This window comes from Papio anubis, chromosome 13 (assembly GCF_008728515.1).
Source record: "Papio anubis isolate 15944 chromosome 13, Panubis1.0, whole genome shotgun sequence".
NCBI lineage: Eukaryota > Metazoa > Chordata > Mammalia > Primates > Cercopithecidae > Papio > Papio anubis.
Window position 1 is genome coordinate 65,002,343 of NC_044988.1, and position 16,031 is coordinate 65,018,373.

Genomic DNA, 16,031 nt, shown 5'->3' on the forward strand with positions numbered 1-16,031 from the left:
TAAGCCCTCTGGATTCTTAAACTTCTAAAACCACATATATGAAAATGGATAGATTCTACTTGCATGCCTCCAGCAACGAGAAGCTCACTACTTAACAAGGAGGCCCATTCCACTGTCAGAAAGCTTGGGCTATTACTGAGTTCTTTTAGCCTATCTTCTTCCTTGCTCACAACCTCAAGCCTTCTCTTCATCAGACCAAATGGCCCAAATTTCTCCAGTCATGCTTCCTATGTAAGAATTTTCAGTTGGCTCTTCTGCACAAACTACTTTGTCTGCAAAGAAGGAGCTTGGCCCTGAGCACAGCCCTGTGAGGAGAGAGGCAGGGTGAGAGGAACAGAACCAGCTCAGAGGAGAATGGGACAGTCACCACCCTAGACTTCTGTTTATGCTTCCTGAGACCACACTGGTTCATGTGGCAAGGCTGGCACCTCCTAACTCATGCTCAGCTCCTTGCATGAGAAAATTGAACCCCCAGGTTGCATCTCCAGGAAACTATCCATCTCTAAGAGTCAGTGGGTAGCCTGTGCTGCAACTGGGGGTATCCCAGTGGCCGGGGCTCTGGAGCCAAGGACCTGGCTTATGATCTTGGCCCCACATTTACTGTGTGCCCTTAGCTAAGTCACCGTACTCATCTCACCAAACCTCAGCTGTTCTGTCTGCACAATGGGGATGATAGGAGTTGTGACTTGGTAATGAGGTGGGGTAAGTGACGGTCTTCTCAGAACAGAGCCAGGCACACCATAAGCAATGAATACACAGTAGCTACAGCAATTACTACAGCAATCAATAAAACCCAATGCATTTATGAGCTCAGATAAGAGACAAGTTGGTGCAGGCCAAATTGGTGCAGGGTCAGTGAAGGCCTAACAGGCCAGGCAGGACTCCTCCAGGGCCTGGACAGGGTAGGTTTTAGAAACAGGCTGAAAGAATGTTCCAGGCAGGGAAACAGTGAGCAGCAGCTTAGAGTGTGAGCCACAAAATTAAGAAAGTAATAACTGTAGTACCTGTCACCAAACGTGCTCAGAGCCTCACCTGGGATTCACACGTTCATGCACATACACACGCACACACAGGCACACGCCAGTCCTGGGAGAGGCAGGGCCATGGGCAGCAGCCCCCTTGGACACAGAAGCAGCCCAGCCTGTGTGGGCAGTGAAGGGTCAGGCCTGGCCACAGCCCAAGCGTCTCGTGAGCAAGCAGAGGGACATGGGGATGGTGAAGGGGTGTGATGGGGATGAAGGTCTGGGGTTGGGGTTTCAAGTGGTGGGAAACCATGAGGGACTTTTATGGGAGGCAGGCTTCAAGAAGAAGGAGATCCAGTGGTAGTCGCAGAAACAGGACGAGGCAAGAGGTCCCAGTGAAGGTTGCTTCCAAGGTGAGCAGAATAATCCAGGCCACAGATCCCAGGCTCTGGGACACACTGCCCTCAAAGCAGTCACACCTCACCTCTGTGTTCCAGCCCTCTGCGGTTGGGGTGCCCTCCTGTTCCTCCACCCCACTGTACCTGACTTCCTTTCACTGCCCCCCATTTCAACCATCCAGGCCCCCCTGCAGCTCTCTGCCCACACCTGCGTTCCTCCCTTTGCACAGTCCTTTGCCTGTGCTGCTCCTTCGGCCTAGAATGCCTTCTCCAGCCAGCCATCTGCTATCGCCACAGGGCCGCATTCTGCCCTTCCCTCAAGGCACCTCCTCCAGGAAGCCTTCCCCTTTCTCAGCCTGGCCCACGTGTCTCCCCACCCCCTCCTCACCTTCTCCCTTCCTCATGGTGGGACATAGATCCACAATGAAGGAAAATGAGTTCCCTGAAGAAAAAAAGCACGTCCTCTTTCTCCCCAGGGTACTCAGCCGTTTTTCTGCCTCATGGTCGAGGTTCAGGCCACCCCTGATGACCAAGCTCAATCATGCTCAGAAGCACAAACCAGCCCCTTCCCAGGAACAGGATGCCCACAGGAGAAGGCAATGCTAGAATCCTGTTCGGCCTACCAGCCTGGAGAAGTGCCACCACTGAGAGGGCAAAGCAGCTGATGACAGCAGGAGGCATTTCTAGTGGCTATCTCTGTTAGACAAGGGACAGACCTTCTCCTGGTTTAACCCCCTGTGACCTTTGAACTTCCTGGGAGGTCAGCAGCACATCCCCTTCCCCAGCTGTCTCTCTGTCTCTGGCCCAATGGGAGGGAGGGCCCTGGCCCGTTCCATTTTGCACCCGTATTGATCTGTTGGCAGCAATGGGCTGGATAATTAGCCAGGAATTAGGGTTTCTATTACAGCCAGGAGGCTGCTCCAGCTGATTTATCACCTGAATAATTTACTGTGATTGAAAGGAAATTAAAATGAACTCCATTTGACAACTGTGAGCTTTTATGGGCTTTAGTGAAGGCTCAAAAGCCAGATTAATAGCCTGGTGTTGGTTAATAGTCTGCCGAGAGTAAATACGGCAGGCTGTGCTCCACGGCCTTCCTGTGGCGGCCGGAGGAGGGACCCGCTGCCACCAGGAGCGCTGCGCCGACGACAACGTCAATGGAAGTTTTACTGAAACAGATTCCACTGCTGGAAACATACACACACACGCACGCACATACACGCGTGCGCACACACACACTCACCACCAGCAGCTTTATTTTCTTCTCTTCCTCCAACATGATTTTTACTCACTACACGTGTAGGGAAAAGAGAATTGCTTTTTCAAAAACCATTTTGAAAAGGAAGTGTTTCACTGCTCCAGGAGTGGTCAACATTAACCCTTTCCACCCACGGCAAAGGGTTTACTACATTTCCCTATAAAAGCCAGCAGCCTGGGCCCACCCACCCAGGTAGATCCTGGCGGGAAAAGCTGCAAGGTGGGGCAGGCTCCGAGCTAACAGCAGTAACTGTCAGGACCCCTGCCTGGCCCCAAGGAGGAATGTTCTTCCCATGGGGGACAGGGTGGGAGGATCTGGGAGGATGTGGCCTCTCCAAACCTATGGCAAGTTCTGAGAGTTCTGGAATGACAGGCAGACTCTGACTGCAATAGGCCAGGTCTGGAAATCAACCAGCCAGAAAACTGGCCCCTGGAATCATCCTGGACCTGGAGGCCCATGGAACCATCTTGCATGAGATGAAGACAGAAGACCCTGAGATGAGATTCCAGCTCTGCAGTTCAACAATCTCAGAAACTCCCTGAGTAAACAATCTGTGAAAAAAAATGATCCAATCTGTATAATGGGGCTCCCAAATCGTGCCCAGCCTGTTTGGCAGGCATTTGCCTTGGGGGTCCAATGAGAGGATGGATGTGAACTGAACGCTATGGTGTATAGGTGAGGAGGATCGCTGTTGTCATGTTCGGCTTCAGTTGTTGCTGCTGTTCTTCTTGTTGTCGTCATCAAAATCATGATTACTCCTACCACAGATACGGAAACTGAGGTCCAGAAAAACAGTGACTTGCTCAGCAGGGCAGAGCCAGGACTCAAACCAAGCTTCCCGACCCCAAGGCCAGTAAGTGCTCTTTCTTCCCCACCAAGCTGCTCAACGAAAGTGACAGCAAGGCCCCCATCCAGGGCACTAGGCCACAGAGACACAAACTGAGACAGCTCGATCTGCTCGAAAATGGAAGAGAAAGCCAGCCTCCGCAGCCAGCACCTCAGGCCCCCTTCCTGTCACCACCGCCATGCCACGCTGGGGCTCACAGGCAAGGCCTGTGGAACATTCACCTCTCAGAGAGCTAGCATGAGGGGCCCAAGGAACCTGTACCCTTGACGCACATCCCTTCCCAGCCTGCGGCCCCTTGCTCGGGCATCGTTTGTCCTAAGTGATTGGGAATCGGGCGCGAGGGTATGTCATTCATAGTCCAGTGCCTGTGTGTGTGTGCAGGGCAGCCCCGCCGCCTCACCTTCCATCTCTCCTCATTAAGACACATTACAGGGAGGTGAAGCAGATTAACCAGAAAACACTGGGTCAGTCATTATCCTGCCACACAGTTCACCTGCAGTCACCGCCTCAGAGCGCACAGTCAGAGACAGGCCTGCAGGCGTGCCCGCTCATTCTGAAGGACACTGGAGATGCTGAGTCCTCACAGAGTTTGTAATCAGGTCTCCTCCCTATCAGACCCCATCTCTCCATGAGCCCAAGGGACCTGTCCTTCAAGCCCCCCATCCAACACTGCCCCCTCAGTGCCATTGTCCATAATGCTCCCAACCCAGGTAACGTCCCCCTCTCTGGCTGACACCTCATCAGGACCCTCTGAACAGTCTCTCTTGTCCTGTGGGCTCTGAGTCCACAGCACACTGCCCTTGTGAGACTGGGCAGAGCTGATGAGCACCTGGCACTGTGCCTGGCTCTCAGCCCACGATCAGGGAAGAAGTTAGAGGAGTGGTACGTGAGCAGGTGAGTGAGTGAATCAATGGGCGGCTTCCAGACCACTCAGGGATGAGGCCCTGCAGGCTGCATGGTCTTCCTGGGCACTCTGAGCTAAAGGAGCTATGGTGCAGATGCTGAGTCTCCATGACAGTCATGTGAAACACAGAGGGAGTCTCGCACCGAGTGTCTGCGTTAATTAGGGGTTCTTAGAAACATTTGTGCTGCAGAAGCCAGGTGGAGTGCAGAGGCCTGGATCCCCTCTCTTCCCCACTCACTTGCTGGGTGACCTCAGACATGCCCTGTCCTCTCTCTGGGCCTCTAAAAAAACAAGAGGATTGAAATCTTGCCTCTGTGGTTCCTGTTACCCCTAAAATTACATGATCTTGTCAGCCATTAGAAGATAAACTTTCTGGCCGGGCGCGGTGGCTCACGCCTATAATCCCAGCACTTCGGGAGGCCAAGGCGGGTGAATCACGAGGTCAGGAGATCGAGCCCATCCTGGCTAACATGGTGAAACCCCACCTCTACTAAAAAATACAAAAAAACTAGCCAGGCATTTGTGGCGGGCACCTGTTGTCCCAGCTACTCAGGAGGCTGAGGCGGGGGAATGGTGTGAACCTGGGAGGCGGAGCTTACAGTGAGCAGAGATTGCGTCACTGCACTCCTGCCTGGGTGACAGAGTGAGACTCCATCTCAAAAAAAAAAAAAAAAAAAAAAAAAGATAAACTTTCTGGCTGGGCGCAATGGCTCACGTCTATAATCCCAGCACTTTGGGAGGCCAAAGCAGGTGGATCACCTGAGGTCCGGAGTTCAAGACCAGCCTGGCCAACATGGTGAAACCCCGTCTCTACTAAAAACACAAAAAAATTAGCTGGGCGCGGTGGCAGGCACCTGTAATCCCAGCTACTCAGGAGGCTGAGGCAGGAGAATCACTTGAACCCAGAAGGTGGAGGTTGTGGTGAGCTGGGATGACACCACTGCACTCCAGCCTGGGCAACAACAGCGAAACTCCATCTCAAAAAATAAAAGAAGAAGATAAACTTTCTTCCACATTCTGGAGGGAAGGACAGACCTCATCCAGGAAGGTTCCCTGATCAAGTCCCCTCTCACTCTCTTCCTGTGTTGGAGAAAACGTGCCTTCTGCCCTCTCCCAGAAGGGCTCTGAGCAGAGCCGGGAGGGTGCTTGCGATGGAAACAGATTCTCCTCCCTGAAGCCCAGGATCTAGAGTGTGTGGGGGCGGCTATGCCCAGCACCATAACCGTGTCCTACCCAGCAGAGGCATCACTCAACTTGTAGGAGAAAGACTAACATCCTCACTTCAGTCTACAAGACCAGGCCCACCTCCCCAGCACCACCCCCCGCCCGTCCCTGAGCCACAGCCACGCCCGCTCTCTCCGTTCCTCAATCTGCTGCCTCCCTCTCAACTCAGGGCCTTCGCACTTGCTGTCCCCTCTGCCAGGCACTTCCCTCCACCCCCACACCCCTTCTCCTTGCTCCCAAACCCTTCAGGCTCAGCATAAATACCTTTCTCCCAGGAGGCCACTGTGGCTCAGCCTTTCCTTTAGGCTCTCAGAGAACCTCAGACACCTCCTCCTCAGCACCGAGCACACCTGTAACCCATGACCCTTCAGGAAATTCTTTTATTGGGATTCTTCTGCAAGTCTGTAAGCTCCCTGAGGGGAGGTCCAAGCCCATCTTGTTCACTGATGTGACCCGGTGCATGGCTCCATGGCTTGTACAAAGTAGACACTCATCGTATTTGTTATGTGAATGCATGTCTTGCAGGATGGCCTTAGGTAAGTTGCTCTGCTTCTCTGGACCTTGGTTTAACCCTCTGAAAACAAAGTGGCTAGAAGGTCTGCAAGAGCTCTCACAGAAACTGCTCGGACACAGACAGACTGTCATAGACAGGTGGCCCCAGAGGCCCTGCTCTTCCCTCACCACCCACGGTTCTCTCCAGCACGTCGCCTCTCCATGGGAGCTGTGCAGGGAGCCTACACTATTTGGAATGACTTTTTGGAGAAAATTCAGAAGTATCCTCTAATTAGCATTTAGTGGAAGCTCAGTGCCGCCAGTTCTCACCACTAGTACCAGCGAGGAAAGTGCTGGGGAAAGTTATTGTCTGTGGGGTCTCTCTGGTTGGCCCACCAGGTGGGAGCTCTTGGCCATCCAGAGCCATGTCTAGCCTGCAAGGTTATCTGTCAAGCCCCTGGCACACACTGGGTGTCAGGAAATAGTCTTATGAATTGAATCTGGTACTCCAGGGACGTTAGTTAGGCCTCAGGAGCCTCTCACTGGGCCGAGCCTCGTGATCCCATCTCTATAGTCACAGGTAGTGACTACTCCGCCCAGGGTATAGCAGACAGCCAGTCAGCCAGGGCTGGCCCTCCTGCTTTCTCCCTCTCTTGCAAATAACCCAGGTGGGAGTTTGTGCAATGAGACATTTCTTTATCTCCAGACTCTTGGATTCAGTTGCTAAAAGTATGACAGGGTGACCTGGTGAGAGGGCAGACAGTGGGATACCTGCCTGTTCCGTCATTCCATTGTTCACGGCCAGTGAGCCCCCAGGCCACGTGCTGGTTACATATTTCCACCATCACCCTGACTGACAAGATAATGACCCAAGACCACCTTAAGTGTCCCGGAAGATCATCACACCCTTCTATCCAGAGAGTCCTTGGAAAGGACACGAGAGCAGCCAGAGAAGTCACCCACCCCCCGGCTGGCCAGCAACTGGAGCCCCAGACAAGCCCTCCCGGCCTCGTGGGATGTAGTGACTGCCCAAGTTTGGCCAAGAATACTGAAGAGACCTCTCTGAGAAGAACCTGGTGTGCCCTCACCCACACCCCCCTGCCAGATGACTCTGCCTTCAGGAAAGTGGCTGGGCCGGTGTGGCAGCGGTAGGTGTGGCGGGCATGCATCACGGGGCGTACCTGTTCAGGCTTGATGGGCTCTGTGGTGGTGAAGATGTCTGAGTAGTGCTGCCTCTCAAACACGCGGTCCAGCACCTCCAGCTGCTGCTGTGTGAACAAGTCTCCCCGCATCTGCTTCCGGAGGAAATCTCTGCCTGGAAGTGAGTGGCCGTTCGGCACCGGAGACTCCTGAATACCTTTGATGAGCAGGAGAGAGGAAGGGTGAATGGAGGTTATACACGTTGCTAAAGAAAGACAGGTCAGACCCTGAGACTACAAAGAGGACCTAACCCCAACTCCCTCCCTGACCAAAGAAGACACCGGCAGGGGCTCAGGTAAGGCACCGCCTTGCCCAAGGTCACCTGCTTGGTAAGTGCAGGGCCAGCCTCCCGCAGCCATGTGCCAGGGACTGTGCAAAGTCCTTTTGACATGCATCATCTCATCTAATCCTCGTGAGGACCCTCAAAGTAGGTTATTCTCCCCACTTTGCAGATGAGAAGATTGAGACCTAGAGAGATTTATTGGTTTGCCTGAGAATTCGAGCTTGGGTTGACCCGCAGGCCTAGTCATCAGGTGCTCCTGCCCCTCCTGTCCTAAAGACACTCCTGGGAGGTACAGTTTTTCCCAGAGTTGAGGTCCTTACCCTGGACATTTGCTACCACATCATGTGATCGGTCAGTGAAACACTGTGCTAGGAAGACTGTAGGAAAACGGGACTCTCATACAATTCTGGTGGAAGTGGTAACAACACCTGTGCTAGACAAGTCGACAAATCTGTCAAAACCATAAATGCACTTTCCCTTCAATATAGCAATTGCACTTCTGGGAATTTATTTTACAGCTCAACTTACACATGTGAGAAGTGATGTATGTACAAGGTTCTTGTAGCAAAAGACTGGAAACAACCCGAGAGTTTATTTGGGGGCGGGGGCTGGTTAACGCAGCCAGGCATACTTGCATAATGGAAAACTGTGCAGCCGCAGAAAGGAATGAGGCTTCCTTCTGTGAATTGATATGAAAAGATCTTCAAGATACATTGTTATGTTAAAAAATAAAAAACAAGGTACAGCACAGCATGTATAATGTACAACCTTTTGTGTAAAAAGGAAGAAAATAAGACTATGTGCAATATGGATCTCTCCAAAGGATATTTGAGAATGAGCAGTGGTTGCTCATTCAGGGAGGTAGGAAGTGAGTGAGTGGAGGTGAGGGGGAGAGACTTTTCTCGGCATGTTTTTCTTTGGTTTGGTTTGGCTTCAGAAGTTTAAATGTACTGCCTATTCCAAAATGTAAATTAAGTAAGTATAAGATTAAATTCCCTCTGTGTTCTGTATTGTTAGCTATTCACACTGTAACAGTCTCTGGTGATGATGCTTACATGTCAAAAGAAATATTATGAATTATCAATAAAGAAACAAATGCGATGAAATATCTTCTGTTGAGTCTCAAGCTGGAACTGTTCAAAATAAAATCAAGCACAGAGGGCAAATGTTTCCAGCGAGCAAATGGCCTCAGAGGGTACATCATTCCCCAGGGCTCTCTGGGACCACATTGCTCACACAAGGCTGACCAGAGGCTTTTTGAAACCCAGGCCCAGAGGTGAGGCATCTGGGACATCTTCCTGCAGTCAGGAAGCCCTGGGGAAAACCAGCATGGGTCTGCTCTCATGCTAAAAGGTGCCCTTACTCAAGGCCTTGTCTGACCCCCGCCCCCACCAGCACACTCCTGCCCTAGACTGGACTTCATCCGTCATGGCCAGCTCCCATTCATGTGAGGAATGAGGCCAGACTAAGGAGCATGAAGCAGTGGGATGTGGTGTCACCAAGACTCAGCCAAAAGTCAGTGCTTCCTCAACTGTACTTATCTGGAGACAACTGCAATGCAGGGCTGACATCTGAACAAAGATAGCAGCTTTGTGTTTTGGCCTTTCAGATCCCCTGTAGAAGCCAACAGGCTCAGAGGACCCAGCATCCTCTATAGGAAGGGCCTTCAGAGGCAGCTCACGAGCCCTCTGAGAAAATGGATTCCCCACTAATTTTGACCCAAGAGGATACTGTAGGCTGGGCCACAGCCTGAGTCACCAGATGCTCCCACATGTGGGCCAAGGCAGAAGTTGGTCTCTCTGACCAACGTTCCCCAGCCTGAAGCCTAGGCCCCTCCTCTAGCAGCCCGTGACCCTGGCCTTCCACAAGGCAGGTGCCTGCTCCTGCCCAGAGGACATCATCCTCAGAGACCCTTCTCCCATCATGGCCCATCCCCACAGGGACCATTCCCACAAGGTCACCAAGACTAGCAGGTACGGGAGCTCATGGCCCAGTCTGTCTGCCCTGCAGTGTTCTTCCATTGGTCAGCACCCACCAAATGATCCTTTTCTCAAAGGTTCTCTGCCCACACATGCACAGGCACATGCACACCAGGAAAGACGGCTCAGTTTTTCCTACTCAGCTGTGGCTCTGCCCAGTCATCCTGGTCCCAGTCACTCCTGCGAAAGCATGATGTTGGCCTTGGTCCCCAGTGCACCCCCAAGTTCCTCCCTGTCAGAAGGGGCACATCACTTTCAAAAAGCTTCTCCCTCCACCAGCTTTGGTTATACTTCCCAGCCCCAACCCTGCCAGCCAGGCCCAAAACTCTTAGTGAAGCCTCCTTCCTGTCAGCCATCTCCTAACAACTCCTGCCGAGGCCTGGCTCTGTCCCCAGCAGAGCAGTGCCCAGCTGCTCCATCACACCCCCTCAACTCTGCCCCTCTAGGGGGCCTCTCCCAGCCAGCCAGGCCATCCTCCCAGAGACATCCTCAGGCTTGATCCCTTTCCCACGGGACTCATGGGCCAGGCTCTTTCCACAGCTCAGAGCCCAAAGCTCAGAGGGAATGGATCCACTGAGGGCCCCTGCGGGCAAGGTCACTGTCTGGTCACCCAGTATAGCCCAGCACAGAGTAAAGGCTCAGGGCACACAGGCCCTCAAGTGTACACACAGCGGGTGTTAGGAGACCCTCCCCTGAGGACACCACACAGCCTCTGAGCACAGGCAGCCTTGCTGGACCCGCGCCCCTCTCTGCAGAGTCTCCCCAGAAGCGAACTGGCTGCATCCTGCTCTGTTTCTTTGAGAGTCAGCCACAGCCCCTGTCAACTGAGCCTGTAAGGATATCCAGGCTGCCAGGCACAGTGGCTCATGCCTGTCATTCCAGCACCTGGGAGGCTGAGGCAGGTAGACTTTCCTGGAAGGGCTGTGAGCTGGGCAGAGCCCACCTCTCTGGGCACTCACCCTGTCCCACGATTGCCCTCACCACTCTCGCCCCACCAGCACCTCGCTTGCTTCCTTTACTAGGGAAATAAAGGCAATAGTGTCTGTCATTTCCTTAAGAAGGCTTCGGACACTCCAAAACACATAGTCAGTTATTCATTGGTTTAACGAATATTGATAAAATATTTACTCTGTATCAGGTAATATTTTTTAAGTAAATACATTTTAAAAATAAACAAAAACAGGGGATACAGTGATGACCAAGACAAACCTCTCTCTCTACAATCTACAGAGGGCAGCCCACTTTAGTCGAGTAATCACACGAATAAACATAGGATTACAAACAACTGTGACTGATGCTAGGGTGAAAAGAGAGCATAAAAATATATCTATGTGACCATGTGTAATGGGGAGGGGAGTGGCCTCGTGTGAGAGGAGTCAGGGAAGTCTCCAAGAGGAATTGCATGGAAGAGTGAGGAGTGACCAGGGAAAGGGGGTGGGGCAGAGAGGGTGCCAGACCGGGGAGACAAAGGGCCGGTACAAAGGCCCTGAGAGAAGGGGGTGAAAGGAACAGAGGGAGAGAGGGAAGAGGCCCCAGGAGAATCTGGAGAGGCTGGGAGGGATCGAGCCAGACAACCCCAGAGGCCAGAGAGAGGATCTGAGCCTTGCTGCAGGAGTCTTGAGGAGCTACTGGAAGTGCTGAGGAAGCATGTGCCCTCCACATTTCTCAGTCCCAGGGCCCAAATCGCTCGTTTCTTTAGGTCGGGGCATGCTTTCTAAACTCAGCTCCCAAGCCTCCTCTTTTGGTACTAGGGGCCGGCGGAAGTAGGAGCTTGCATTTGTGGGTGTTTAAAGGTGATACGCTGATTGGCCTGTTGAGCCGCAGGTGATCCACTGTGCCCATATGGAATGGAAACCATCTCCCAGGGACACAGGCATTGTTTTTCAGACAGACACAGCCAGAAGGCACACGTGTCTCCTCCTCCAGGATTCCTTCCTTCATGCCCCAGCCGGTCCTCCAGCTCCCGTTCTTAGGGCTCTGACCACTTTCTCCCTTACCTTAGAAACCACGTCCCCTGGACCCTTCACTCCCACACTGTGCTATGAGCTACCTTCGGGGGAAAGGTGGGAGGTAATTCATCTCTCTCTCCTCCAAAGCGAATATCTGTGGATTAAATGAACGAATTGGTACTACCTGTGACTAGTGTGACATGCACCATCACTCTGCATGTCTGATCTGAAAATGTCAGGATCCCTCCATCTGACCTCACTCATTCATCATTCTTCCCTCCACCAAGCTTAGTGAGTGCTAATGCCAGGGACACAGTGATGGGCAAAAGCTGACCCAGCCATCGTCCTCATGGAGTTATGTCCAGAGGAGGTGGCAAACAGTAATTGAAAATAATCGGACCAGTAAAGGTGCAAGTATCAACCAAGGTAAGTACTCTGAAGGAAAAAGCACATGGTCCTAAGAGGTCAGGGACCCTCTGTCCTGCCTCTGATGTGGCACACAGTAGGTCCTCAGTGAGAATGAACCAACAAACAGATTATATGCTCAGAGACAGCTGCAAAAATGAATACCCCAAATCAGCCCCTGCACAAGGGCAGGTCTGAACCTCCAGGCCTCCGGTGTAAGCTTCTGTAGCATTTCTCATCTGCACCGTGAAGATGCTGTCTGACTTAATTGGAGAATGTGGTCTTGGAGGCAGGCTACAGAAATGCTCAGACCCATTTTATTCCAGGGAGAAAAGTCTGAACTCACAATGTGAATGGTATGCTTAAATATATGGACAGACATGGGCGAAAGTACAAAGGTATACCGGGGGCATGGTATCTTTAAATCTTTTTTTTTCTACTCCAAATCAAATAATATGTAATAGACCCAGTGCTGGGCTTAGTCAACCATGGCTCGTAGAATTAACATTCTGGAAGCTAGCTTCAGGGGAGCAAGGGGCAGGAAGCCCCGTCTCGGGGAGCAAAGAAATGCTGGCTTTAAATTTCAGGTTAAACCAATGTTATTCACAACCCAGCTTTGAAGCTAAAAGCTTTACACAATCGGGTCTGGTCACGCAAAAAGGGAGGAAGCAAAATAGCCTCAGATTCCCATCTGTCAAGAGAAAGCTGTCTCTTGTGTGTCTTAAAAGATCATAAACCCATTCCATTTTCTTCAGAGCGCAGCAGATTCAGGGGTTTTGCATTTTTCTTGGAGGGTTCTGGTTTGTTTCTTTAAAAATTATCATGCACCTTATGTCTGTAGACACTCACTGGGAGGAAAAATATAAAAACAAACATGAATCTCTGCAATCCCTTCTAGCATCATGGCTTTTGGGATGTAACCCCATCTGGAGGCTGTAGAGCCCCAGGAAAGCAGGCTAGAGCCACCAGGTCAGCCTCCAGCCTTTCTCAGAGTCCAGTTCCTCTCCACAACCCAGGCCTAGGCCAGAGCCCTTATACAGCTTCCTTCATCCTCACAGCTGCTCCTTAGCATGGCAGGGCAGTAGCAGGGCCCAGTAGGAAAAGGGTTGGGAGCCAGCAGTCCTGGCTTCTAGCCCCAGCTCTGCCCTTACTTGCTGTGTGGGCCCAGGCAAGTTCCTCTCCCTCTGAGCCTCAGAGGCACCGATAGTAAGCTAAGGTAGCTGAGTTGATCATTTCTAACCCCTTTCTCCACCAAAATCCACCCGGATTTTGTCTGCTAAGTAGTATTAAATGACCGTTGACTTATTTTCCCATTTTGGTTGTTGTGCAGTCTTTATAGGGGACTCCCTGGCTATACTCCATCCCACCCCTAAGAGACTGCCTGAGCCAACCAAGAGGATCCCATTCTCTTGAATGAGCACTCATGTGATGAGAGGCCTGTTGGTTGGGGGCAGTGGGAGTGCTGGGGGAAAGTCAGAGACAGGAATAACTCTCTTTTTTCTTCACAGGGATATATTTACTCTTAAACTATTTGAAACTATGAAAATAGACTGGGCACGGTGGCTCATGGCTGTAATCCCAGCACTTTGGGAGGCCGAGGCAGGTGAATCACTTGAGGTCAGGAGTTCAAGACCAGCCTGGCCAACATGGTGAAACCCCCACTCTACTAAAAATACAAAAATTAGCCAGGCGTGGTAGTGGGCGCCCCTAATCTCAGCTACTCAGGAGGCTGAGGCATGAGAATCTCTTGAACCCAGGAGATGGAGTTTGCAGTGAGCCAAGATTGCACCATTGCACTCCAGCCTGGGCAATAGAGCAAGATTCAGTCTCAAAAAAAAAGGAAAGAAAGAAAGAAAAGAAAAGAAAAGAAGAAACTGTGAGAATAACTCCCAGATCCCATTCCTGTTTTATGCACTACAACACCCCCACCTTACCCAGGGTCCAGGGCTGTCTCTAGATGAGCCCAGTTTGCTGCTTGTAACCACAGGCCTCTGGCACTGCCTGTACTCCTAGACTTGTCTCCCTTGTGAGGATGCAGGACAGAGCAGGTCCTGATGGGTCATCTGCCACAGGAGTACAGAGTTGGGGTGACTGGCAAGATGAACTGATGTGACTTGGGGCATTTTTCCAGTTTGGGTCAAGTGAGCCCAAAGAGCTTGGAGTTGGCATCTTCAGGTGGCTGCAATGGCTAATTCTCAAAACAACCTATAAAGCAGAGATCCACCAAATTCAGACCATGCTAATTTGTAACTTTAAATAATTATTTCAGGCTGAGAGCAGTGGTTCCTGCCTATAATCCCAGCACTTTGGGAGGCCAAGGTGGGAGGATCATTTGAGGCCAGGAGTTCAAGACCAGCCTTGGCAACATGTTGAGATCCCCATCTCTACAAAAAAATAAAAATAAAAAATGGCTGGGTGTGGTGGCTCATGCCTGTAATCCCAGCACTTTGGGAGGCCAAGGCGGGCGGATCACCTGAGGTCAGGAGTTCAAGACCAGCCTGGCCAACATGGTAAAACCCTGTCTCTACTAAAAATACAAAAATTAGTCATGTGTGGTGGTGCCCACCTGCAGCTACTCGGGAGGCTGAAGCAAGAGAATCACTTGAACCCAGGAGGCAGAGGTTTTGGTGAGCCAGGATCATGCCATTGCACTCCAGCCTGGGCAACACAGTAAGATTCTGTCTCAAAAATAACAGTAATAATAAAATTAAGAAGTTAGCCAGGGTGTGGTGGTGCAGGCCTGTAGTCCCAGCTACTTGAGAGGCTGAGGCAAGAGGATTGCTAGAGCCCAGGAGTTTAAGGCTTCAGTGAGCTATGGTGGCACCACTGCATGTTAGTTAGCCTGTGTGACAGAACAAGACTCTGTCTCTTAAAAAAAAAAAAACAAATAATTTTTTAAAAGGGATAGGAAGCCAGGGGATTTGTTCTGGGACATGTTAGCAAAACTCCTTGTGCAAGATTAGGAGAGCATCGTCTGTCAATAGCAAAGAACGAAGTGGGGCTGACAGAGATAACAGGGTTGCAAAGCTCCCCACACCCCCTGTTCTCACCCCGGAGAGAGCGCTGTTCAGTGCCAGGCACCGAGCCAACTTATTTGTGCATTCTTCCATTTCTTTGACCCTCAGAACATCTCTATGAAGTATGTATTCTTATTCCATTTTACAGATGAGAAAACTGAGGCTCAGAGAGCTTGAGTCACTGAGGTCACTCAGCTCAAAGTGGCAATGCTGGGATTTGTACCTATGTCTCTTATCTGCAGATCCAACACTCGGGACACCTCCCTTTATTCTTCCTGTCAGCTGCTAAGACGAAAGCCCTCAGTCCCCTCATCTGTAAACTGAAAGTAACAGTATGCAGGACAACTCGTGGGGCTTTTGTGAGGATTAAATGAGATCATCTCCATGACACTTTAACATGGCGCCTGGCACAGAGTTTAGTGTCCAAATAATGCTAGCTGCTGTCACCCTCATTTTCATCAAGAAAACCCTTTCAAGGCTCCCTGGGGACAAAGCCTGAGCCCCTGAGGCCTCGACGACCTGCCCCTCTAGTCAGGGTCACCCCCCACTTCACCCCAGAAAGCCACCCCAGCAGGCCGTTTGTCAGCCCTCATGTGTCCCTTCACCACTGCTCCCCAGTGCCCCCAGACATTCTGCACCCTCTGCTGACATGCCCTTCCCTCCTGCCCAGCAAGACTCAGTCTAAAAACTGCCTCCTCTCTGAAGCCTGCCTCCAAATCCAAAGGCTGAATTCACCACCCTTTCTTCTGGGTCTCCTCAGCATGTTCCACAGGCCACCACTATGGCCTGGATTTTACTCTTCACAAACCATCCTGTGAACTCAGTCCTCCTGGAATCTCCACTTTACAGTTAAGGAAGCTGGCACAGAGAGACGAAGTAATTTGCCCAAGATAACACAGCAGAGCATTCGCACAGCTCCTACATGCACTAAAGTGAAGTTGAGCACTGTGGCAGACCCGGTACAGAACAGTGGGGAAGCCTGGGCACTCCGAACTCATGTGGGTCCAGGTTCAAATCCCAGCACTCTGTCTCTCACAAGCCCATGATATTTGAGCAACTTCTTTAACTGCTCTAATCCTCAATTTTCTTATCTGTAGAATGGAATAATAATAG

The 16,031-nt window shown here is 51.4% G+C and overlaps 1 protein-coding gene across 2 annotated transcripts in view; it reads right to left on the bottom strand.

The window, feature by feature from the left end:
- The window catches only part of PAX5 (paired box 5), a 113,465-nt gene that overhangs the window by 37,651 nt on the left and 59,783 nt on the right, over positions 1-16,031 (bottom strand). For both annotated transcript variants that reach the window (XM_031654325.1, XM_031654326.1), the window contains exon 6: positions 7,267-7,442. In XM_031654325.1, coding sequence (XP_031510185.1) covers positions 7,267-7,442 — 176 coding nt within the window. The remainder of the gene's footprint in view (positions 1-7,266; positions 7,443-16,031) is intronic.